At 41.5% G+C, this 25781-nt stretch overlaps 1 protein-coding gene across 3 annotated transcripts in view; it reads left to right on the forward strand.

Annotated features, from left to right (window-relative positions):
• The window catches only part of SYT9 (synaptotagmin 9), an 88902-nt gene that overhangs the window by 39111 nt on the left and 24010 nt on the right, over window positions 1–25781 (forward strand). For all 3 annotated transcript variants that reach the window (XM_056850956.1, XM_056850955.1, XM_056850957.1), the window contains exons 2-3: window positions 4498–4843; window positions 9988–10534. In XM_056850956.1, coding sequence (XP_056706934.1) covers window positions 4498–4843; window positions 9988–10534 — 893 coding nt within the window. The remainder of the gene's footprint in view (window positions 1–4497; window positions 4844–9987; window positions 10535–25781) is intronic.

Here is a 25781-nt window from a genome sequence, read left to right on the forward strand (position 1 = left end):
GCTCGGCCAATATTGGAAAGTTGAATGCCATGGTCTGGGAAGTTACTTAGTATTTACACTCTCCAGTAAAGATCACAGGGGAGTTCTGTTAGATATCGCATTGTAAGTTGCATTTGCACTATGGATTGCCTTTTACAACTTCATGTGGCATGCCAGCTACATCCTGCCCTGGAAAAGGAAGATCTTGCCTTAATTATCCTTGTATTAATAATACCCTGGCTAGACTACTGCAATATGTTGTATGTGGAATAGCTTCCTGAAATTTCAGCTTCTCTAGAATATTGTGACCAGGTTACTAATAAGGACTTACTGCATTGAGCCCATTATGCTGGTACTCAGGTATCTTCACTCCTAATTTTCTAGGCATGATTCAAAGTGTTGGTATTAACTCTTAAAGCCCTAAATAAATAGCGAGTAGGCTGAATTCTGTCATTATCTGCTTTCTTCAGAAGTTAGATGGGTGGCTACCAGGGAGACTTCACTTACAGTCTCTTGGGAGGGGTCCACCACCCTTGTAATCTATATGCCAAGAGGTGCCTGCCTGTCCTACTCAAACCTTCCCCCCACCCACTCCCATTCTTGGTGCCTAATCTCCTGGGGAAATTGTGCTGACACCTTTAAATGCTGCTTTAAATGCTGATGCTGTTGTGGTTGAATGTCACTGTTACGTTGATTTTATTGCCTTAACTCTATTGTGAACTGTCTTGAAGGTTCATTAGTGCAGAAAGGTGACAGACCTTAATTTTTGCACGATGAGATACCATGCACCTTTCCCTTACCTGGCATTCTGCATGGTCTAGAGAGGGAGGAATCTATTGGATTCAACCCATGGGCTTAATTTCCTATAGAAGATAATTTTCATTTTCCTTTACAAGCGTTCCAGATATTTTAGAGCAGGAGCACCCAGCCCCTCAGGCTTAACTAATCAAGGAAAGGAAGGAACTTTGTCTCCTAAATATTGAAAAGCAGTTCTATCATTGGGATTACCTTCAGTGATATAACAACAGTATTCAACCAGCCTGCCACTGTACATAAAACGTTTTCATATAGGAGGCGTGATCTTTGGCAGGTAAATTGTCCTCACTGAGTATGTTTCCACCATAATTTCCTCAGTGTATCAGAATTGCAGTATTTACATATGTGGGACCATTTACAAAGTCTGTTTTTCAGCTTTCCAGAGTTGTAACATTTTAACTTTAAAGATCTATAAAGGGCTTATGCAAAATTGATAAGAATGAAACCCCTGGCATATTCTTGAATTGTTGTCTGAATCTAAAGTGGCAAAAGTGTGAATTGTAGGTATGTTTTGGTCGCAAAAATGAAAACATTGAACATGAAAGCTAATTAGTAATATTGTAAATGATATTTGCATGTTGTATCTGATCCAATAATTGGTTTAATAATAATTTAACTTTATAATAATACTAAAATAATAATTTTTAAAAGGATGTTTTATAAGTACAATATAGAAAACTTTTGATTTATTATAAGATAGGACTTTTGGGAACTATTTGTGCTTCCACTGATATATAATGTTGTGTTACTGTGTGTTGCATAGAAGATAATTGTTTTTAGGTCTTGTTTATTGTTTGTCAAACTATGATTGTTATGATTTTACAATCGGACCTCACGAATCTATTTTTCTTTTCTGTATTCTTATATTTGTATGTTAACCAGATTATACATTATACCAGGTAGATTTTTTGGTGCCAAATTTCAGTTTGATTTCAGAATAAATAGAATGTTCTGATAGTATAATGGTCAAAAGTCAAAAAGGGGGATTTAAAAATGGCACAGTATGATCCCCCTAGAATTCTACAGCTGCACAGTGGGTATTTCGTGGGAAGCGTAAGGACAACTTACCTGCCATAGATCATCTGTCAACAGACGGAACAACTGCAATTTACCATTTACAGAGCAATCCTAAGGAGAGTTGCTCCAGTCTACGCCCATCAAAGAGGGAAGGTGACATGGTATAGCTTTGTCTCGTCAGATCTCGGAAGCTAAGCAGGGTCAGTACTTGGAAGGGAGACTATCAAGGAAGGCTCTGCAGATGAAGGCAATGGCAAGCCACCTCTGCTTCTCACTTATCTTGAAAGCCCATTGCTGGGGTCACCATCATAGAATCATAGAGTTGGAAGGGACCACCAGGGTCATCTAGTCCAACCCCCTGCACAATGCAGAAAATTCACAACTACCTCCCCCCTCCACACACCCCAGTGACCCATACTCCATGCCCAGAATGGCCAAGATGCCCTCCGTCTCATGATCTGCCTAAGATATTAGAATCAGCATTGCTGACAAATGGCCATCTAGCTTCTGCTTAAAAACCTCAAGGGAAGGACAGCTTACCACCTCCCAAGGAAGCCTGTTCCACTGAGGAACCACTCTAACTGTTAGAAAATTCTTCCTAACCAAAAGTCAGCTACGACTTGATGCCGCTTTACACACAAACAAAGGTTCACCGCTATGAGATACAATTTGCTGACTTCACTCGAGCAATAACAGAATGCACAAATACATTAATATCTAGATAAATAGGTTCAGAAGAGCTGAACTACACACAGAGAGTTGGAAGAATAGTATGAAATCAAAAGCTCAAATTATGTAAAGGAGTATCCATGGGAGACCAGCTTGTTAAAATCAGAGAGTGGGATAGCTGGAATTGTCAATTTGGGGTGCTTCTGTAATCTAAGCAATTCACAGCGCCCTGTGGGACTTTGTAACTGTGAATAGTGAGAGGAATTGGGCTTGCCTCCAGTACTCAAAAGGACTGCCTGCAAAGCATTGCTTTGTCAGCTATGGTGTTTAGCCATAGCACATTGCAAACACACATACGCACAATGGGAAAACTCATGAACAGAAAAAGGGCCCAGAAATGTCAAGGAAAACAAAAAGGACGGTGAAACTATAAACTGTCTTAGTTTGCTGATCAACTTGTTCAGGGTTTCATCTCAGAAATATATTCTATCTATATAAATGAATGGCATTGCCCCTCTAGGGGAAAAAATATCCTTTGTCTTGATTTGCTAGTTTTCTGTGGGCAAAGGACTTTTTATGAAACCTAAATACTGCATAATCTAAGACTAGTTCTGAACATGTTGTTTAGCACTGAGTACCTCTAAAAGATGCATTAGGGTTTTGGGGAGTCGCCCTCACCTTCCCTGTTCCTTCAACACTGTTTAATCCCTCACAAGGTAGTAATTCTGTAGCAGGAAAATCACAGTTGCCCCAGCACTCAAACAGCAATATTTTGTCAATTATAAAATGTGGTTTTCCCTTCCACAGAAGCTAGCATTTCCATTTCAGTAAAGAGTGCATCATAGAATAAATTGGTGAAAGTGGCATCATTTTCTGTTGAATGTGCACATGATAACTGAAATTTTGTGGGGGGGGGTTGCGAATGTTACCTTTAAAACATTAAAGCAAAGGAGAGATACTCTGGGTTGTTGGTATTAAATTTATTAAACGTACAAAAAATAGATGCCAACATGAAGTCTAGCTGTAGTTAACCATTAGGAAAATCTACAGATTCAAGCAATTTATTAAAATTGCCTAACAAGTTTTTAATACTATTTCCATCATTCCTTTCAGTTACCTAGATCTGTCAGCATGGCAACAAGATAGGATAATGATAGGACTTTATAAAATGCTAGGAAAGCACCTAATTTTTCACTCCTTCATGACTAGAAGGCTACAAGAAAATTGAGAAAGCTTGGAAAACAGCAACAAAACTAGTGTGCTGTTAGGAGCCTTCTGGGTAAATGAACAATTAAAACCAGGGTGATTTTTTCCTTCTAAAATTACAGACCATGGGTTCTGAATTTCTATTTAGGGGAAAGGTAATTAGGATTCCCCCTTATTTCTGGAACTAAAGAGGAGATTTATCTTTTTTTAAAAAGTAAGCTAGGAATTCAGAGGAACTAGTAGATAATGACAATAGATAGTTATTGCACTATAGCATAGTAGGAATTACTGGGGGGGGGGTTAAGCCTGAAAATAGCATTCTGCTTATAGTTATACAATTATAATTAAACAATTAGTAAACTTGCTGATTTGGAAAATATGGATTAAACAATGGAAAATGGACAGATATCTTGGTTTTAAAAGTCTTGATTTAAATAGAATGCTGTTGTTGCGGAATTAGATTTAAAATCTCCATAGCAATTAAAATTATAAACATGAAAGAGATAAAAATAATTGCAATGCCAATGGGAGTTGAAGTAGCATCGGGTACACATCTGAAGCCCTTTGTTACATTTCATAAGGATAATTTGGTTTAACATTGTTATTTTCACACTTACCTCCCAAAAAGTTTTAATTAAACATATGTTTTCTTGCCTGGATCACTGGGAAGCAATACGCATAAAAGAAGCTTTGAGAAAGGAAGTTCAGTTCTACAACAGTTAGTTTTATGAAGATCTATCCTGAGTTGTATTCAAATGATAGTAAAATAGAACAGAATGCTAACATGCCTTTTGTTTTTATTCTTTTCAGATATCTCCGTGAGCTTACTGTCATTAGTTGTCACTGCCTGTGGACTTGCTTTGTTTGGGGTATCTCTGTTTGTGTCTTGGAAGCTTTGCTGGGTTCCTTGGCGAGAACGCGGTCTGCTTGGAAACAAAGACAAACAGGAATCACTGAACTATACAGATACAGACACCAATGACCATGAGTATAGTGAGGATTACCTGGGACAACCTACTTCATACCCAGACTCTTCTATGAAGATTAGCCACACCTCCCCAGACATTCCATTGGATGCAAAGACAGGGAACAAGGAAAACTGCGTGCACAATGTCCGGATGCATCGGCAAATCACAGAACCAACCCCTTCCGCTCGGTCAGTACTTAGAGTTTCTTTGGTATTACCGAGAAAAGGGTATAGGGCAGGGTTCCCCAACTTTTTTGAGCCTGAGGGCACATTTGGAATTCTGACACAGCATGGTGATAACCATCTTCAAGTACTTGAAGGGCTGTCATATAGAGGATGGTGCCGAGTTGTTTTCTGTTGCCCCAGAAGGTCAGGCGAGAACCAACGGGTTAAAATTAAATCAGAAGAGTCTCCATCAAGACATTAGGAAGAATTTTCTAACAGTTAGAGCGGTTCCTCAGTGGAACAGGCTTCCTTGGGAGGTGGTAAGTTCTCCTTCCCTGGAGGTTTTTAAGCAGAAGCTAGATGGCCATTTGTCAGCAATGCTAATTCTATGAACTTAGGCAGTTCATGAGAGGGAGGGCATCTTGGCCATCTTCTGGGCACTGGGTGTGTGTGGGGGAGGTAGTTGTGAATTACCTGCATTGGACTAGATGACCCTGGTGGTCCCTTCCAACTCTATGATTCTGTGGTGGGTACAGCAATAAAATGGCTGCTGCAGGAGGCAGAACCAGACACAAAATGATTGCTACAGCTTAGCTTCAATAACACAGTGTAGATCCTTGTGCTGTGGTGGCAGCTGCTGCCAAAGCAATATTTAAAAAAAATCGGCACAGCCAGTCAAATTTCCAACAGTTGGTCAGAAGCCTTGCTGGGCAAAACCTCTACCTGGCCCCAACCACTTCCTAAAAACACTTGGTGGCCACTAGAAAAGGTGTCAGCAGATGCCATGCGACCCACAGGCACCACACTGGGGACCCCTACTGTAGGGTACTGTAGGAAAAGAAACCACTGAAAGAGTAAGACTTTATTATCCCTACAGAAGTATTTATATGGTTATGAAGCAGACCCTTCATGGAGCAAATGGAGGAGTATTTCTTCTGTTTTGCTTTTCGACAGATACATTTTATTGCTCTGGTATGTGTGTAGATGCAAAGCTTTTGTGCTCCTAAAACAATAAGTTTTCCCACATCATTACAACACTTAACTATTCAGTTTTCTGCTGCTCTACAACTTGCCTTCATTTGAATTTCGCCATTGCTGCTACATCTGGCATGGCATTAATACTTTAAGAAATACATTTTGACAACAATACATTTTGTCAAAGTGTGAATAAACATTTTAAAAGTTTGAAGTGGCACTTAGTGGAATTCACTGTTAAGGTTGTTGCTCTCTTCTACTCATGTTTTAGGCTGCAGGTTGATCTAAAAGTGTTACAGTTGTTATATATTATTATATATTGTTATGTATGGTTATATATTGTTCATCATCGTTCTTCTGTGCAGTCCCACATTGGGACTGCACATGAGCAGGCCTGCTTCTGATGGTTTTTTTCCACTTCTTAGACTGTAGAGGGCGCTAGACCAAGCCTCGCACTCACTGCAGCTGTTCCCTCTTCAACGGCCACATGGCTAACGGTCTAGGACCCCTCCCCTCAGTTCCTTCTTCACCGCTGACAGATTAGGTGATTTGCGGCCAGTTTTATATGTTCATTGATCCTTATAGATACTACCTTGGCAAGAAATTGCAGTTTAAATGGTTTCCCCTTTGTTGATAGTATGCAAGGAGAAAACATAAAGTTGGCCTCCACTTCTGGCTGCTTTGTTGTTTCCTCACACATTAAAGGTGAGGACATAGAACATTAGTGAGGAACTCTGCATAAATCTGAAGAACACCATTGTTGTTGGCAGCTGCTTGCAAAACCCGCCAGCAGGCCGATGTTTGTAGATCACGTACAGAAAGATTCCTGCTCTTTTTCTTTGTTTTATGAGTTGGATAAAATTGTTAGTCCTGTAGTAGGTGATGGCGGCCTCAACTAAATCTTGCAAAGTATGCTCATTTGCACTTATCGCTGATGCTGTGAATGCTGATATATCCCTGCAAAGGTTTCAGCAAAAATAGAACAGGTTAATAAAACGCTTGCGAGGTTTAAAAATAGGAAGTGTTAGGTTTTAGCCATAGTTTTGATGTCACAAGTGGGATGTGCAGTATATAATGGTGAACATGTAAGAACGATGGGAACATGAATGAAAGAAGGTAAGGATAACAACTTAAACTGCTGTATTATATCAGACTTACAATACACACTTGTTGACAGTGGCCAGTTGGACATCTTGGAAATCACACGATCAAGTCAAATAAAGATAGGTATCCCCTCTAGTTTAAACTGGCAAACAAAGCCACTACAAAAATTTTCAGTGAATAGTATACCTGTCTGTCATATTTGTATCAACCTTTTAGAAGCTACCAGTCTAGCAACTGTGCCACATAACTGGCAGCAGGGAATCCCATACATCACTTATGCAGAAGACATACTTGTTTTGGTTTATCCACCAGATCCTATCGTACATCACTTTTATTAATTGGAAAAGCACATTTCTAAATGTTCAGTGCCATCCTAAGCAAGCACCCTTCTAAACCCATTGATTTTGCTGGACCTAAATGACTCTAACTCTGCTTAGAATGGCGCTAGGTGAGTAGCAAATTAATGCTGTGCTATGGTAAGATTCGAGGGGTTTGCCCTTGGAAAGCAGAGCACAGCAGTGGCAGAGCACGATGCACTATTGTTATAACAAGCAGGGTGTTTCTTGTGCTGGTTCTGCTGTATTGCATATACCATCACCATCACCTGGGCAGTAGTGATGCTGGAGTAGAAGGAATGCAGCAACACCAAGTAAGAGATTATGCTTCTAACTATGCCAGCTTCTGCAGCAGAGCAGTAATTTATGAAAAAGGAAGATGGGCTGCAGTCAAGGCAGAAGCCTGCCTGTTAGGCAGAAGAACAGCAGCAGCTAATGCCAGTATAGCTACCTAAGATGTATAGAAGTCTGAAGAGAAGTGGGCACTAGTGATGTGCATTCAGGTAAAATCGAACCAAAAATATACCCAAAAACACCAAATCAGTAATTTTCAGGTATATTCGGCATCCCAAATATATCTTGGAATTTTTCGGGATACCAAAAAAATGGCCCCCTAAAATCCCTGGAATGTTCAGGATTTACGGGGAAGATCAGGAGCCAGCATTTGCAGGCTCCTGGAACTGTTTGTCCTTCCCCTCTCCAGTTTTTCTTTGTTTCTGTGTCTCCTGGGGTTTCTATCCAGTGTGCTTCCATTTATTTCAAGTCTGTCAGTTTTAAAAGTTTTTCTTTCTTTGCCAGAGTTGCTTTGTGCCTCCCCCCCTCCCCACCCCCGGCTTGGATTTGTTCTGCTGTGATTCTCCAGTTTGACATTACTTCTGTTTGGCTTGAACTGACACAGTCACACTGGGCTGTCTTGGGCATCTGTACATTGGCATTGGTTCTCTTAGACTGTGTAAAAAAAAAAAAGCCTTCATTTTCCACTGAAGAGATTCTCTGGTTTGACATTACTCCTTTTGAGATTGCACTGACAAAGTGGAGCTGGGTTTTGCTGGGCTTCTGTACATTACAGTTGGTTCTGCTGGGCTTCCAAAAGTGCCTCCCCCCCATCTTGAGTTTCTACTGAGATATACTCTGGTTTGACATTAGTCCTGTTGAGCATGCACTGTCAGAAGGCCCTGGGTTTTGCTGGGCATCTGCAGATTAGAATTAGTTCTGCTGGGCTTGCAAAAGTGAACCCCCACCTTCAGTTTCTTCTGTAAAGATTCTCTGGTTTAACGTTACTTGTATTGGGCTTGTACTGCTAGAGTGGCACTGGGGTGTGCTGGGCATTTGTACCTTGTCATTGGTTCTCCTGGGCTTGCAAAAATGCACCGCCACCCTCAGTTTCTACTGTAGAGATTCTCTGGTTTGACATTGGTTCTGTTGGGCTTGCACTGCCACAGTGGCTCTGGATTCTGCTGGGCTTCTGCTAATTGCCATTGGTTCTGTTGGGCTTGCAAAAGTGCCCCCTCAACACCTGGAATTTCCAGTTTAGAATTTTTTGGTTTGATTTTGTTTCTGTTTGGCTTGGCACATTGACTTGTGGTTCTGCTGGGATTTGCAATGGTTCTGTTGGGCTTATTGTGTTGGTTCATCCATGGGAGGCATTTGACCAGTGATTGCTGTTTGCAGGTATGGCTTTTGCCCTGGAAGCAGTTTGGTGGGTGTTTCCCCCCCTTTATAAGAAATAATGGACGATGGCTGGTGGCACCCTGTTCAGGAGGCCATAGAATTGCCCCCCTTAGCCCAATCTACTTGAAATTTTGGGTTATGTAAAGAGCAGGCAGAGCAGCTCTCTTGTAATTTTGGTGCCTGCACTTTTAAAAACAACCCCCCCACCCAAAAAGTTTCACCTTAGTTAATAGTGGACCCGAAAAAGTCAGACCCCCCCCCCAAACAAAAACCTGAATCTGAACAGCATACTGGTATTTAGTATTTTGAATCGTGCAAATACCAATACTTTTCAGGCCCAATATACTCAATTCAAAAAAATACGGGGGGGGGGGGGGGCGGTTGCACACCCCTTGTGAGCACTCCAGGTTCTAGCATTAAACACTCAATGAATATTTTTGGATGCTTTTAAGAACCATTCTGCTCATTACTATCAGAAGAAGCTGGTAAGCTCTTGGTAGCTTTAACTAGGGCCAGATGATGTAAGCTGGGTAATCTTCAGTCAACATTCACCTCTATAATGCGGGGGGGGGGGGGTTAAATTTGACTCTCATTCCACCCTGTACTTCTTAGGAAGGATACTTACTGTGATTTGTGATGTTCTGCGTCGAAGCACAGGACGTGTAGATTTGCCAACAAAATTAGTTTTGCTAGTTTCCCAGGAAAATGTTACAGAAATTGCACTGGAAAATGCATGCCTTTAAATATTTTTTTGGGAACAGCAATGACCTTGTGGTGTTTCAGCAGTTTTCAATATAGATTTGTTTGATCTGAGCTAGTGCCACCATAAGGCAAGCCACACTACCAGCTGTGCTAGCAACAGTTCTATTAAATAAATGACAAGTACAATAATTAAAATGTCAAAAAATGAATTCTTGTGTAAATGCCATCCTAACAAGGTTTTTTTTAGGAAAACTTTGTTCTGGGGAGAAAAAATCATTCTTAATGATCCAAAATCTTGCTTTGGCAATTCCCAAGATTTCAACAGAGTACAGAGATTTTCTATTCCTACCAGTGTAATCAAGTCTTTCTGTTGTTTTTAAGGCATAACTCAATCCGAAGGCAACTCAATCTCTCAAACCCAGACTTCAACATCCAGCAGATGCAAAAGCAGGAGCAGCCGACCGGGATTGGACGTATCAAGCCGGAGCTATATAAGCAGAGATCTGTGGACACGGATGATGGGCGGAGAAATAATAGCAAGTCTTGCGGGAAACTCAACTTTATTCTGAAATATGATTGTGATTTAGAACAACTGATAGTAAAAATCCACAAAGCTGTCAGTCTGCCAGCAAAGGACTTTTCTGGGACTTCAGACCCATATGTCAAGATCTATTTACTTCCAGATAGGAAAACAAAACACCAGACTAAAGTGCATAGAAAGACCCTGAACCCAGTGTTTGATGAAGTTTTTTTATTTCCTGTTCCTTACAATGATTTAAGCACAAGGAAACTCCACTTCTCTGTATATGACTTTGACCGGTTTTCCAGGCATGACTTGATTGGCCAAGTGATCGTGGATAATTTTTTAGAGTTGACCGACTTTCCTAGGGAATGTAACATTTGGAAAGATATTGAATATGTCACCAATGTAAGTATGATTCCTTTTTTATTATGAGACTTCATTTTCTATTTTAATTTATCTCCTATGGGAAGGGTCAGCCCAGACGATGAAACAAGTAGCTAAATTCTGTGCTACAATATACAAGATTGTTCAAACAAAATGGGGGCTTGGCAGTTTAACCTAAAATGGAAAATGTTATATTAATCTGAGGTTTTTAGCTTATTTATTTATTTATTTATTTAAGAATTCTATATCCCATACTTTGAGATACTGTATCTTTTAATTCTACTCTGTAATTGATATGAATATTTTAATGGCTTTGCAGTATTAATAAATCTGACCTCCCTATTTTAACTGTTCATTAACATCTTTAGCCTGTTTAGTAGCTACTAAATTCCGAGAGCTTTGGAGAACATAACCCATTGTTCTCTTTACCAAGACTTGATCTAATCGAAAGACCATCAATGTTACATTTAATTTTCCAATGTTTTGTATTATTTAGCATACAAATTTGTCATTTTTGAGACTATCAGCATCTGATGTTCAGTGCACTTGGGCTTTTATTCAAGAATTGCAAAGATCTTCTTTTCCTAGGTGCCATCCCTCCCCCATCCCGCAAAGCAGGGTTGCTTTCAGAATCCATCCTGGGTTCCAGAAACCTAATTCTATGTGGGTGGTTACCATAATCTTCTGACAGCTCTGTTTTGGGGAGGTTCCGAAGGTTTCCCCAGTACAGGAGGCCTGTGATTGTTGATGATGGCATGCTACAGTATCAACACAGGAACCTGATGTTTCCAATCAAATCCAAGTTTTGTTCCAGGTTGGTTCTGCTGAGGGAGAGACCATAAATTCACTAGTTGCTTAAACAGTTTTACAAACTACAAGTATAATACTTCTATGAGGTTTTGCTATACTTCTTTATGAAGAATCACATCTGCAGCTTTCATAAACTCATAAAATAGGCAAGGAGAATATTTGTGATCCTATTAGTGAGTTTCCCAGTATTAAGAAAAGCCAGGTCCATGCATGTGAAAAGTGTATTCTTGAATACCCCTTTATAAATTTGCTGGTTTCATAAAGCAGACAATAGTTTGTTTGCCTCATGTCATTGTAATATTTAATTTAAATAACAACATCAGGGCAACCAAACTACATACCGAACTGCATTTCAACTCATCTGTACAGTCTATATAGATTCTTGGTTCTGAGTTGTTGCCTTTTTTCCAGACAAAAATTGATTGAAAATTCACTGTCTTTGGATAGGCCACTGGTGTACTATTTTGAGCATAGTTAATCCAAATTGAACAAAGGATTCTGATATCTTTTCTGATTGCACAGCTAATGATTCACAGCAAGAGCCATAACCCAATTTTAGAGAAGTATGGTTTCTTGATAAGAAACACAGATAAATTAATTTTTTACAGCACCATTTCCAAATTCAGTTACTTGAACACTGTCACTCGAGCACCACATGGTAAACCAACAGCATAAACTAAGAATTTTCCAGATTTTACTTATCAGTCCTTGGATATGTCTCTGAGGTGACCCACAAACTGTAAATGCAATATCAGCTCCTTGTGTGACACACACCAGAGCAGTATAAAACTTCTTCTATCAAATATTTGGATTCATGAACCTTTCAACTGAGCTGAGAGAGATAAGAAAAACAGAACTGACAAGTGGGGACCCACAAGAAATTTGCAGGAGCAGCTATCCCATTCCCCCACCATTGCTTCCTCCCCACTCTGTCTACTTCTCTCTGTCTTTCACTGTTTCTCCCTCCTGCGGCCCCTTTTCTGACTCTCTCTCTCTGTCCTCCATCCTGTCACTTTATCCCTCTTTCTGCCCCCCATCATTGTCCTGGCCTCCCACCTGCTTCCCTTCTCCCTCCCACAGCAACAGTGGTGGCAGCAGCACTCCCAGCTGCCCACCTGCTTCCCCCCCCCCACACACACACACACACAAACACAGCAGCAGTGGCAGCGGCAGCTCTCCTGGAATCACAGCAGATCCCCCAACTACAGAGATCAGTCCCCCTTAGAGTTGCCAGCTCCAGGTTGGGAAATTCCTGGAGATTTGGGGGTGGATCTGTCCACTTGGAGAAAGTGGCTTCTTTGGAGGGTGGACTCTATGGCATTATACCCTGCTGAGGCCTCTTCCCTCCCCAAACCCTAGCCCTTCTCAGATCACAAAATTTTCAGGAATTTCCCAACCTGGAGCTGACAACCTTAGCCTGGGCCCAGTGAGTTCTCCCTCAAAGGCCAAAATAGGCCTGGAAAGGGCTCTGCCCCCTCCTGCTGCCTTTTACTGACAGAAACCAAAGCATGGATTCTGTGGTTGCCTAGCAACAGCCACTGAGGGAATCAGTTGCTTAAAGCTACAGGTGCTCCTTTTATCATTTTGGGTTTATTTAAAACTCGGTAATGTATTTTTTTAAAAAAAGATTTCTGGTTTTTCTGCAACCTCTAGCCCTTTTCAGGTTTGTTGAAAGATCCATCTTGCCAATTCATAGCTCCAGTCACTAGATTTAAGTATTCAAAGATTCCCCTACTTTGCCATTAGAATATAAGATTTATTGTGCAGAATGGAAAACACACACATACATTCCTTTTCACCATGCTCAGCTCTGAGTCTTGGGTATTTCAAACTCTGGAAGGAAATTATTTTATGTATTCTTTTTTAAAAAAAACTTTACCTAAAAGTGAGGCTTGATGAAATCCTGGGAGTTAATTCTAAGGAAATCAGTTTAAGATTGGCACTTGCCTCTGTTTGGCTTAGCCCTCAGCCATGCACAGGAATACTTTTTAAACCTAATTACTAGAAGTCAAGCCCTGACCTGGATGGCCCAGGCTAGCCTGATCTCGTCAGATCTCAGAAGCTAAGCAGGGTCAGCCCTAGTTAGTACTTGGATGGGAGACCACCAAGGAAGTCCAGGCTTGCTGTGCAGAGAAAGGCACTGGCAAACCACCTCTGTTAGTCTCTTGCCATGAAAACCCCATAAGGGGTCGCCATAAGTCGGCTGCGACTTGACGGCACTTTACACACACACACTAGAAGTCAACCTAAACAGGCAAGTTTTCAAAGGGTTGAAGAAATTCATGAGTTTGAATAAGAAGAGATCCTACTTTCATCTTAGATGTTATGTGAGCTCATCCAGGAGATTAGATCAATTCTTACAGTGTCCCTTAGATAACATCTCACTATTCTCTGGGTTCTTAGAAAATTGCCTGAAGCCACATGATGCAGCATTATTACTGAACCAATAAGTAGATCCGGCCCTTTCAATTGCCTAGAAGGATACTCTCTGGGACCCATATGCTTTCTGTTCTGAGCTCTTCAGAGGAAGAATGTGCTCTGTAAGGGATCTAATTAAAATGCAAATAGTACAAGGTCAGAATCATGGAACAATCATTGTATATTCCATAATACCTCAGAATTTTTTCCCCTTGTTTTGAATTAACAGCTTCCATTTCCTCTGAATTATATGTATAACTCCATTCTGATCAAGGCAGCAATTTTTTCTGCAGCAATTTACTATATCATTTATAAAATTGCTCTAATTCAAGATGATATTTTAATGTAACTGATTGCAGAAAAATTATACCTTGAACAAGTATCTACCATTTGCCAGCATTTCTCCTAACATAAGCGGATAGGAAGCCTTTTTTTTTTTTTTTTTAAGGAATCAAAATATCCTATTTGGTCTCTCAGTCAATTTTTAGATTCTTAAAACTCTTTTGGCTACAAGAAATTTATTTAGCACAATATAGGTGCAATAATCCCAGAAACGTTCAAACATATATTGCCTTGATTGTGTGGACAGAAAGCCTTATGGGTGCATTGAGGCTTCCAAGTTCTTTTTACCCCCAGAATCAACTTCTTGTACTGCTGGACAAGCAGCACTCAACCCCTAGGGCAGTGATGGCGAACCTTTTAGAGACCGAGTGCCCAAACTGCAACCCAAAACTCACTTATTTATCGCAAAGTGCCAACACAGCAATTTAACCTGAATACTGAGGTTTTATTTTAGAAAAAACAACTCCTACATTAACATCTTTTGTCTTAAAAGAAAAACACAATAACAGAGCTTTCAATGATACAAAAAACTTTTTATTGAAAAGTAACAGTTTGCATTTGGCATGCTTTTGAACAATTAATGTGATTTTTGCTGTTGTATGCATGCTGATAATTTGTTTAACCTTGGCTCATACTTTGTATGGGAGGCGCCGCAAAGCCCGCACTGTGGCCCGAGCGCTCTGCTCCCCTCCAGCTATGCCATGCTGTGAGCTATGCTCCCCTCCAACCTAGCTCCTCTCCAACCCCATCACAGGAATCACCCTCGCCACAGACTCCAACAGGATGCCATCAGCGTCGCACCCTCATGCCGCATGTGAGCCGCCCTGCCGCATGTGACAGGGGAGGGGGGAAGGGCTCCCATTGGGCTGCTGGACAGAGGGGTGGGTGATGTGAGAAATGTCCTCAGGCACGTGTGGAGAGGGGGAGCAGCCCGGCCCCTCATCCCTCTGACTTTCTAGTAACAAACTCAGGCAATCTCTGTGCTGGGGCGATGGCGCACGTGCCCACAGAGAGGGCGCTGAGTGCCCCCTCTGGCACGCGTGCCATAGGTTCACCACCACTGCCCTAGGGGATGGGTGGAAGCCACCTGTTCTAGCTACTGAAGGAATCATTGCCAAAGATACAATTGGAAAAACCTCACGCTGTGTGTATGTGTGTGCGCACGAGCCCTTTCACCCAGCTGAATGTGCTTATGTTTTGTTTGAGACAGATCGGGGCCAGTTGTAGATGTGTTCAGCCTAGGGTTGCCAACCTTCAGGTACTAACTGGACATCTGCTATTACAAATGATATCCAGCTGATAGAGATCAGTTCACCTGGAGAAAATGGCTGCTTTGGCAATTGGACTCCATGGCATTGAAATTCCTCCCCTCCCCAAACCCCACGCTCCTCAGGCTCCACCCAAAAATCTCCAGGTATTTCCCAACCTGGAGCTGGCTACCCTAGTTAAGCCTGGACATCTGCTATTACAAATTATCTCCAGCTGATAGAGATCAGTTCACCTGGAGAAAATGGCCGCTTTGGCAATTGGACTCCATGGCATTGAAATCCCTCCCCTCCCCAAACCCCACCCTCCTCAGGCTCCACCCAAAAATCTCCAGGTATTTCCCAATCTGGAGCTGGCTACCCTAGTTAAGCCTGAATCTGCCCAAAATTAAACTTTATAAATGGTATCAAAGCAATAGCCAAAGTACTTTAGACATTAATTTTCAAGATTTTTAATAGAAGAGTGTCTCCACAAACAAACGTTTGTCAGTCTGCAGTTCTGTAATTCAACACATGTGCAATACCTCTAAAGATCCAGTGGAAATGGAATATGGAAAATGCACTTTGCATGCCTTGCATAGTTGACTTGCCAATGCATGCAGCTCTCAGTTGCCCGTTATGATAACTTCAGTTAGTGTTTTTCCTATTCCAATCTTTCTGAGATAGTATACACATTAGCATTTATAAATGATTTAGATGAAGGAATAGGGGGATGCTTAATAAATTTGTAGATGATACCAAATTCGGAGAGATAGCATATATGATAGAAGACAGAGCCAGGATACCGGATGATCTTGACAAGATGGGAAATTGGGCTAAAACCAATAAAATGAATTTCAACAGAGATAAATGTAACATTCTGCATTTGGGTAGGAAAGATCGAATGCATAATTATAGGATGGGGAAGATTTATCTTAGTAGCAGTGTGTGCGAAAAGGATCTAGGGGTCTTAGTAGACCATACACTGAACATGAGGCAGCAGTGTGATGCGGTAGCTAAAAAGGCAAATGCAATTTTGGGCTGTATCAACAGAAGTATTGTGTCCAGATCACGCAAAGTAATGGTATTGCTTTACTCTGCTCTTCTTAGTCCTCACCTAGAGTATTGTGTTCAGTTTAAGAAGGATGATGCCAAGCTGGAACTTGTCCAGAGGAGGGCAACAAAGATGGTGAGGGATCTGGAGTCCAAGTCCTATGAGGAAATGTTGAAGGGAGCTGGGTAGGTTTAGCCTGGAGAGGAGACAACTGAGACGCGATATGATAACCATCTTCAAGTAATTGAAGGGCTGTGATATAGAGGATGGTGCAGAGTTGTTTTCTGTTTCCCCAGAAGTTTGGACCAGAACCAACAGGTTGAAGTTAAATCAAAAGAGTTTTCGGCTAAACATTAGGAAGAAGGTTCTGACAGAGCGGTTCCTCATTGGAACAGACTACCTCGGGAGGTGGTGGGCTCTCCTTCTTTGGAGTTTTTTAAGCAGAGGCTAGATGAACATCTGTCAGCAATGCTGATTCTGTGAACACAGGCAGATCGTGAGATGGAGGGCAGGAAGCGTTGTGTCAGTGCTTGGTTCTCGTGGCCCCTTCTTACAGGCCCAGGTTAATTCCAATTGCCACTTTGGAGTCAGGAAGCAGTAGCCCTCCAGGCCAGTTTGGCCAGAGATCCTAGAGGGTATTATTATTGTTGTTGTTGTTATTTTGCTATCTTCTGGGCATGGAGTAGGGGTCACTGGGGGTGTGGGGGGAGGTAGTTGTGGAATTCCTTCATTGTGCAGGGGGTTTGACTAGATGACCCTGGTGGTCCCTTCCAACTCTATAATCTATGATTCTAGCAGCAACACAGTATGAGGATGTTGTAATGAAAATGATGTTGAGGGACTGGAACAGCAATGCCATTTGCTGTTCATCTCCTCTTCCTTTTCCCCCAGACTAGTTAAATAAATGACAAATAATACAGATAAAATAAAAATGCAAACAGAGGCATTGCTTTGTATTTTACTTGTGTTAGAACCTCAAGGGTTACTGATGCTTTGGTGTGGGGGTCAGGTCCAGGTGAGGCGCATAATAATGGCTCTCCCTATTCAATCAAATGTGCTGAGATGGTTAAGCAAGGTCTAGATCAGTTGGCAGGTTTACAGCTAAGAAGTTTTGAATGTTAGGTGAAAATTTCTCAAGAAACAACTCATGCTGGAGGGGAATAATTGCTCTTCACACCTAGCACAGAAGAAACACTTTCTGAAGCACTTCAGCTGCTTCAGTTCACCACAAACATTTTTTTTTTACCAACTTGTTTCACACTGTGTGATAATTCACATTTCTAAGCCATCACACCATTGCAGAATTCCGGTTCTCTTTTCTTTTGAAGCATGGGCAAGTTTTCAAAATCTGTTCTTGTTAATTCAAAAGTTAGTGAAAAGCTGGCGACGGGTTTTTCATCGAGTGTGGAAGAAATGTTGCTACCTGTGGCTTGCAGTTATCTTGTGGTCATCTCTGGTCAGCCCATTTGACAAGAGAATGGAAAGGGGACAAAAGATATGTGCGCGGAGCATAGAAAATGATATCTCTCTTTGTGTCATCACTTTCAGCTCTCTTAAAAACTTCTTCTGGTTCAAGCCTTTATCTGGCTGCAGCAGTCTTTTCATGGTAGAAGAAGTGTATGCCTTTCTGCTTTATCATCCTCCTACAGTAAAATGCAGTGAGCCCCGTGGCACAGAGTGGTAAGCTGCAGTACTTCAGTCCAAGCTCTGCTCACGACCTGAGTTCAATCCCGACGGAGGTTGGTTTCAGGTAGCCAACTCAAGGTTGACTTAGCCTTCCATCCTTCCGAGGTCGGTAAAATGAGTACCCAGCTTGCTGGGGGTAAAGGGGTAAAGGGAAGATGACTAGGGAAGGCACTGGCAAACCACCCTGTAAATAAAGTCTGCCTAGTAAACATCAGGATGTGACGTCAGCCCATTGGTCAGGAATGTAGTGGTGCTTTCACAGGGGACCTTTACCTTTTTACAGTAAAAGGCAATGTAGGTCTGTGCGCACACCCTGATTAGTGTGATCTTCTTGAAGGAGGGAGGATTGTACAATTTGGGCAGCCGCTTGTGCAGTTTTCTACATGAATTGCCATAAGAACATAAGAAAGGCCATGCTGGATCAGACCAGGGTCCATCAAGTCCAGCATTCTGTAAACACAGTGGCCAAGCAGGTTCCTCTAGGAAGCCCACAAGCAAGACAACCGCAGCAGCATTGTCCTGCCTGTGTTCCAAAGCACCTAATATAATTGGCGTGTTCTTCTGATCCTGTAGAGAATAGGTATGCATCATGACTAATATCCATTTTTACTTGTAGCCATGAATACCCCTCTGCTCCATGAATATGTCCACTCAGTTGCCTGCAAATATATATACCACAATGCATGCACTGTGCCTGTGGAGCCTGGATGCGCATGTTTTGTGTGAGAGGCAGGTGAGTATAGCTTGAGGTGAAAACACAAAAGGGGCATTTCTAAGGAATGGAAGGACTTTGGACTCACATTGCTGTGCCGAGCAAGTACTCAGAAGTACTCTATTCCTCAATTCTGTGACAAAAAGTGGCAAGGAAGAAGGTAGGAGAACTATGGGGGGAGGAGACCTCGAACAAGTAGTTTGTGTAAGGGAAAAGAAGAGGAAGACAAGGAGAAGATGCTATAAAACCAGCAGGCAAATTCTGTACTAATCCACAGAGAGATAGGAGCAGTGTTTGCCTTCTGAAGAGATACGTGGCATGTATGTTTGCATATATGTCGCTAAAATGACTAAACTGAGGCTATCATATGTTCGTCACATTATGAGAAGGCAAGAGTCACTAGAAAAGACAGTCATGATAGGAAAAGTTGAGGGCAGCAGGAAAAGAGGAAGACCCAACAAGAGATGGATTGACTCAGTAAAGGAAGCCACAGCCCTCAGTTTGCAAGACCTGAGCAAGGCTGTCAAAGATAGGACATTTTGGAGAACATTGATTCATGGGGTCGCCATGAGTCGGAAGCGACTTGTCGGCACTTAACACACACACAATTGCCTTGCAAACCCTTCTAAGATTGTGATGGAGGTTGCCATTAATATTCTGAGAAGGCACTTTGCTCATGTTCAGAGACATCTGTAACAATATGGGGAGATATCATTGCAGCTTGCCAGTGACATGGCCAGTGTCTCTATCTCACGGTTTTGCTGACTCTGCCACTGGGTGGCCTTGTTCATTGATCCCCTCCAGTAGTGTGAAATCCCTCTCCATTCCCACTCCTGCTCAGTTCTCCTTCTCTATTATCTTTTTGTTTAACTTTTTTAATGATGTACAGTTTCATTGGGGTAAATCTGAGTAAACACGCATGGGATGAGGCCGAGAGTCTACTAAAGAGGTGGGATTGAGAATGTGCTCATAAATCACTTTGCAGGCCTGTGCACACTTACAACAACTTGTCTCTTTCTGGATCTCAGTGTTCCCCAGTTGTAAAATGGGACTTCGTGCTTTAAAATGCTAGCACAACTTTCAGTTCCTTAAAATGTTGTTGTTTTTAATTCTATAATAGGTTCTGGAGGTGGTTATGTGGTTGTTGCCACTGTTTGGCTTAGCCCTTTCCAAGAACTCATCATTGCATGTACAGAAATGCCTTACTTACTACTAACCTACTTACTACCAAAAAAAGGCTGCTGAAACCAAATCATTTCTGCCCTGGCTGTAAGAGGTGGGAGTAGCAATCATGTGAACTCTCCATGCCCCACCCAGCTACCCTTGGAAATGTGAAGCACGGAGTGACTTGTAATTGCTTTTGGAGGTGGAACAAAGAAAGGATAATGAAAGTTATTTTCTGCTGCATCTTTATATATAATTTATCTCTTATCTTGTATGCAGGTATATAAAATAGGTATACAGATCAAACATTTACTGATAATAAATCATAAAGAAATTTGGTTTAAAACAATTCTTTGATATACATCTAATTTTACCATTTACTGTTGCCATATTTTTCACGACCCCCACATTCAGTTACGCGACCCCATATGGGGTCACCAACCCACAGTTTAAGAAGCTTTGATCTAGAGAGAGAAAAAAGGCCACAATAATATCTTTGCTGTGTTGTGGAATTTCAAATAAATATAGTCAGTCCTCTATTTTATTAGGATTCTTTATGCGAAGTCCTTTGCTTTAGACAAATGGTAAACATGACATGTCATCATAAGTGCTTAATTATCCTTTTGTCAGAGAGAAAATGAATCACTCTAGAAAAGAGAGCCACAAGAGCTGCATGTTGGCTATTGGTAGCTTAACTGTGATATATTAAAGGTAAAGGTCCCCTGTGCAAGCACCGGGTCATTCCTGACCCATAGGGGACGTCACATCCCGACATTTACTAGGCAGACTTTGTTTAGGGGGTGGTTTACCAGTGCCTTCCCCAGTCATCTTCCCTTTACCCCCAGCAAGCTGGGTACTCATTTGACCGACCTCGGAAGGATGGAAGGCTGAGTCAACCTTGAGCCGGCTACCTGAAACCAACTTCCGTCGGGATCAAACTCAGGTCATGAGCAGAGCTCGGACTGCAGTACTGCAGCTTACCAAGTACCCATGCATAAATGACCAATGACACATCTCCTCGTTGCACAGAAGATGAGTGTGGATTAATCAGGTCGTGAGCAGGGTGCAGCTTTCCACTCTATATTAGATATTGTAAAAACAACAGTTGGGATTTCTCTCTCTACTCCCATCCCAGTGCATACATTCTCTTAGCCATATTATTTGCTCAGGGACATACATCAGTATTTGATTATAATCTTAGGACTTAACTGACTGTTACAAGAGATGCATGATGACAGTCCCCTGAAACACCCCTTGTACACACACGCCATCACACCTCCCCAGTAATGTTTGGTAAAACGAATGTGCAGTCTAATGCCATCACATTCAGCAGTCCCCTTCCCCCAGTCTAGTTCACTGGGTGTTGCTTGAAGGAGCTGGGGAAACACTTAACCCAGTGATGTTGCATCATGCATCTTTTGCCAAGTGCTGCCAGGGAGATGTTTGATGGGATGGAAGTAGGCAACAGCCACTTATCTCTTTAATGTGTATTTAGGCTCTAAAAGACTAATAGTAAATCTGTACTCCAGAGAACTAAGTGTTCCACTCTCGGATGATGCATCACACCTTTTGCAGGAAATGTCTGATTCTCACATACACTTTTGCTCTTAGTATCAGACCCAGTGTTGACTTAGAGCATACATTCCTAACAGCTTCAGCTCCCAAAAGCAATTAAATGCTAAACAGAGAAATTCCTGCCCTCCTTGTCATGTATGGTAGCCTTTAAGTCCAGGCTGCAGCATGAATTAATGCAGACATAGTAGCACTGCTGCTCCCTTCCCTACTTACATTTCCTGTGACACATTAAAACAGAGTGCGTCCCAGTGCAGTTGTTCACTCTTTCTGCTGGCTTGCTCAGTTCATTGGATAATGGAAGAACTTTTCTGAAAAGAAGCCACACCCTTGGACAGACAAGTTTGCCGACTGCAGACCTATAGGGGGTGAGTGAGGAAGCAGATGTGTGAATGGGGCACAGACAAACAAAAGGACTGATATGCTGTTCTACCATATGAAATGTTGGGGTTTTGTTCATGACAGAAGCCTGTCAACATGCAGAGGCAACTGTTACTATTGGCCAATCCACACATGACTATGGTAGCACTATTTTTTTTTACTTGTCTGCATTTCCTACAACAGCTGTTCCATAAAATAGAAGAGCTGCTTTTTATACCCCGATTTTCTCTACCTTTTTAAGGAGACTCAAACCGGCTTAGAATCGCCTTCCCTTCCTCTCCCCACAACAGACACCTTGTGAGGTCAGTGGGGCTGAAAGAGTTCGGAGAGAACTGTGACTGGCCCAGCAGGTTTCAATGTAGGAGTGGGGAAACCAACCTGGTTCACCAGATTAGAGTCTGCCGCTCATGTGGAGGAGTGGGGAATCAAACCCAGTTCTCCAGATTAGAGTCCACCACTCTTAACCTCTACAACACACTGACTCACAGGGAGGGAGAGTTCATAAAGCCACTTCATCCTCATGGTTGCCTTGGCAGATAATGAGGAAATCATGCAGAGCAGGGGGTGGAACCAGCACACTCCCTCCCACTCTCCCTCCCTGCACATTCAGTGAACACTTGTTGTCTATTGTCTGTACCAGGCTTTGTGGTCATTATCACTTGGGGAATCCTTTGATTACTATGATGATGGCTCAAGCCATCTTCATTATTCTGCTCAACTCCCCCCAAAAAGGTTTTCATTAAGTAAAGATTGCCCCCTGTGAAGGGTGTACACAAATAGCAAACTGTGTGGCAACGCTTGCCATGCTGTGCTGCTTTAAATAGTGCCTGCGAGGCTGATGTACCAAGTCAGCCATTCCTAGAACTGTGTCATGCATACAGATGTATTCACTTGCCACTAAGCAGAAAATTACCTTCAGCAAAGGATCATGCTTTGGGGATATAAATGTCAAACCTGCCAACGTTGCATTTGTCTGAGACTAGTATACCTTTATTATCTATCTTATCTTTACTTGAATCTTAGCAAAGATGAAAAACTGTTACCAGTGGAGATTGGCAACAGATGACAAAGCAGAAGCTCAGCTACATCTGTTAGGGTGTTATGGAAATAGACCAGGTATCTCACTTCACATAATGAATTCTCACCTGCTTGTGACGCACCTGAAGTGTGTATTGTGATGTACAGGACTGCAGTGTCTGCCGTTTGTTAAGCAGAAGTTTCACTCACCTTGTTTTTCCTTGTCATGTTTTCTGGTGCCCAAATGCATGCATGTGGATGTTCATTAAGGCTGTGCCAAATTTGTGTGTGATTTGTTTTTAGATCGAAGGGGTGTTGTTTTAGAGACATGAAGTGTTCTCCAAAAGCATGGCACTTCTGAAAGAAAAAAACGAGTTAATTCCAAAATGGTTGTCTTCTATTTTACACATTTTGAACATTGATTTGGTAACATGTTTGGGGTTTTTGGAATGGTGCACCACACTGATCAGATTCCTGATGGAAGGCATTCATAGAGGTTGCTCTTCCCCTTCCCTCTATAGCCCCTTGTGTCTCTGAAAATCTATTCCTGAGGGTTCTTGAAGCCATGCAGCACAGGAAGCAAGGAAGGGGAATTGGATAAAATTAGTTAACCAATTAAAATGTTTCTACAACTTAAAAAAAAAGAACACTCAGAATCACAATATAAAAGCTTGAGCAAAAACTCCAAGACCAATTTCTCAAACAGTGCTACAGACTTTCAAAAGATAAAGCACATGTATCAAATAGCACATTTAAGAAATAACCCTTCATTTTCCAAAAACTGTAGCAGTGAGGACAGATCTAAAAGTATGAAACCATCAAAAATCCTGATGGTCCATCCAGCACAAAGACTTAATTCCCAAAGACCTGCATGAATTTAAAAAAAAAAAAAGCTTTGGCCTAGAACAGAAAAGTTAACATTCCTTCTTTGAGTGAGCTGTTTCATTCCCTGGACCTCCATCCACTATCTACTAAACTGGATTAAATGTGCTTAAACACTGTACAAGATGGAGGCCCAGAATTACACTCCAGCACTACAATAACAAAGCAATCTGACGAAGAAGCAAGAACTTCCACTTAATCCTGGGCTCAGCACAGTTCCTTCTTCTAGAAATGGAAGAGGCACCTTGAATCTTTCTCATACATTGTGACTGTTGATCTTGCTAGCACTTGGCACAAAAGAGCTCTGTGAGATCAGAAGAAGATGGCAATAATTTAAGAAGAAGACCAACAATATCTCTTCCACTCACTAATGCACAGGCAAGCTAGTTGATTTTGTAATATAACTAATTTTAATTCCTACTCAAGTTTTTAAACAAATCCAACTTTGAGGGGTTTGGGGGGTACACCCCTGCTATTTTTATCATCCATACTTTTAAACATCTACATGAAACCATTGGGAGAGATCATTGAGGAATATGGGGAAAGGGTCACAAGTAGACCTTCATTCCTTCTTTTTATCAGTTTCAGGTGAGCAGGATGACATCTGATAAATTTAAACTCAATCCAGACAGTGCCTTCTGTGTCTACATGTCTGGAACTGTTCTACGCTGTAATCGAATATTACCTAGATGCATGCTTGAGCATGGATGTATCTAAAACTTGTACATCAATTATCTCAGGGTATGGTTGGAGGTTGCTTGATGCAGCAGCCCTGTTGAAGCTAAGCAACTCAGGGTTTGGCCATTGGCCAAATATCTCCTGGAGCATACCACTTGGAGTTCCATGACGGATGTAAAGCAGGATATAAATGTCATAAACTGATGTTCACTGGTATCCAGTTGCTTAGTGTTGCCCGTAATAATGGGGTGCATAACTAGGTAAAGGCAAGTTTATCAGTATTTTTTAATTTAACACATTAGTCCAAAATAAACTTGTGCACAAGAAAGGTAAAGATTCATGAAGGACAAGAGAAGGGTTTAGTGGGTCCCCTCACCATCATAAGCACTACTGCCTCAAGGGTGGTCCGTCTATAGTTTAAACATAATTCCTGAATAATCACTCACCCACTGCAAGCATTACATATGGTTGTAGCCCCCAGTTCTTGTTTCACTTTTACATTAAGTATTTCCATGCCGGAGGCATGGCATGGTCATGCTCATACTCCACGTGATAAAGAACTCGGAAATAAAGGCCAGTACTCCATATTATGGGTGAACTCCGCAAGAAGGAAGGGTGACCACTGCCTTTGTCACCAAATTAATCTAAAATTTTGTATCAATAAAAGATATCTTTATTTAGTCAATGTTTCTGGTAGTATTTCATTTTTCTTCTGTCCGTCTTAATGTTTTGTTCCGTTACCATTCTGATAATCTTCATAAATTCACAACTTTTAATCCTATAACCCAAACAATCCACCGAGTTTCATCAGTAATTTAGGATTCTCTTTAATTTTGCCCTCTCTGTTTTAAAATACTGAAATGTTTTCTCTGTAGACCACTGAAACTTATTACTCTAAAAGTTAATTAAGTCCTGATGGAAATTGCTTGGCTATGATTAAAAGTGTGTTATTTTATCAATACCATTAGTCTTTTAAAAATGAAGATAAAATTGTATTAGGCATTTGGTCTCATGAAAGCTTTCACCCAGAATGCTACTAGATGTGTTGTTGTTGTTTTACTGCAATATTTTTCCCTTCTCAGCATTAAATTTCAGCTGGTTAAGCATCTGTAGGACAAGTGTGAGGTCACATACATATGAGCAGTCCCATTTATTTGAATGAGACTACTCATAAGAAAATGGCATCAAGATTACAGTCTTCATTAAGAGTGGCATCCTACCACCATCAGACTGGCATTGTACTGCAATCACATGACCCATTCTCAGAGATTCTTAAAAGTACAGTTGCGTGATATGACTGTGAGCTCT

Source organism: Euleptes europaea, chromosome 6, assembly GCF_029931775.1.
Source record: "Euleptes europaea isolate rEulEur1 chromosome 6, rEulEur1.hap1, whole genome shotgun sequence".
Lineage (NCBI taxonomy): Eukaryota > Metazoa > Chordata > Lepidosauria > Squamata > Sphaerodactylidae > Euleptes > Euleptes europaea.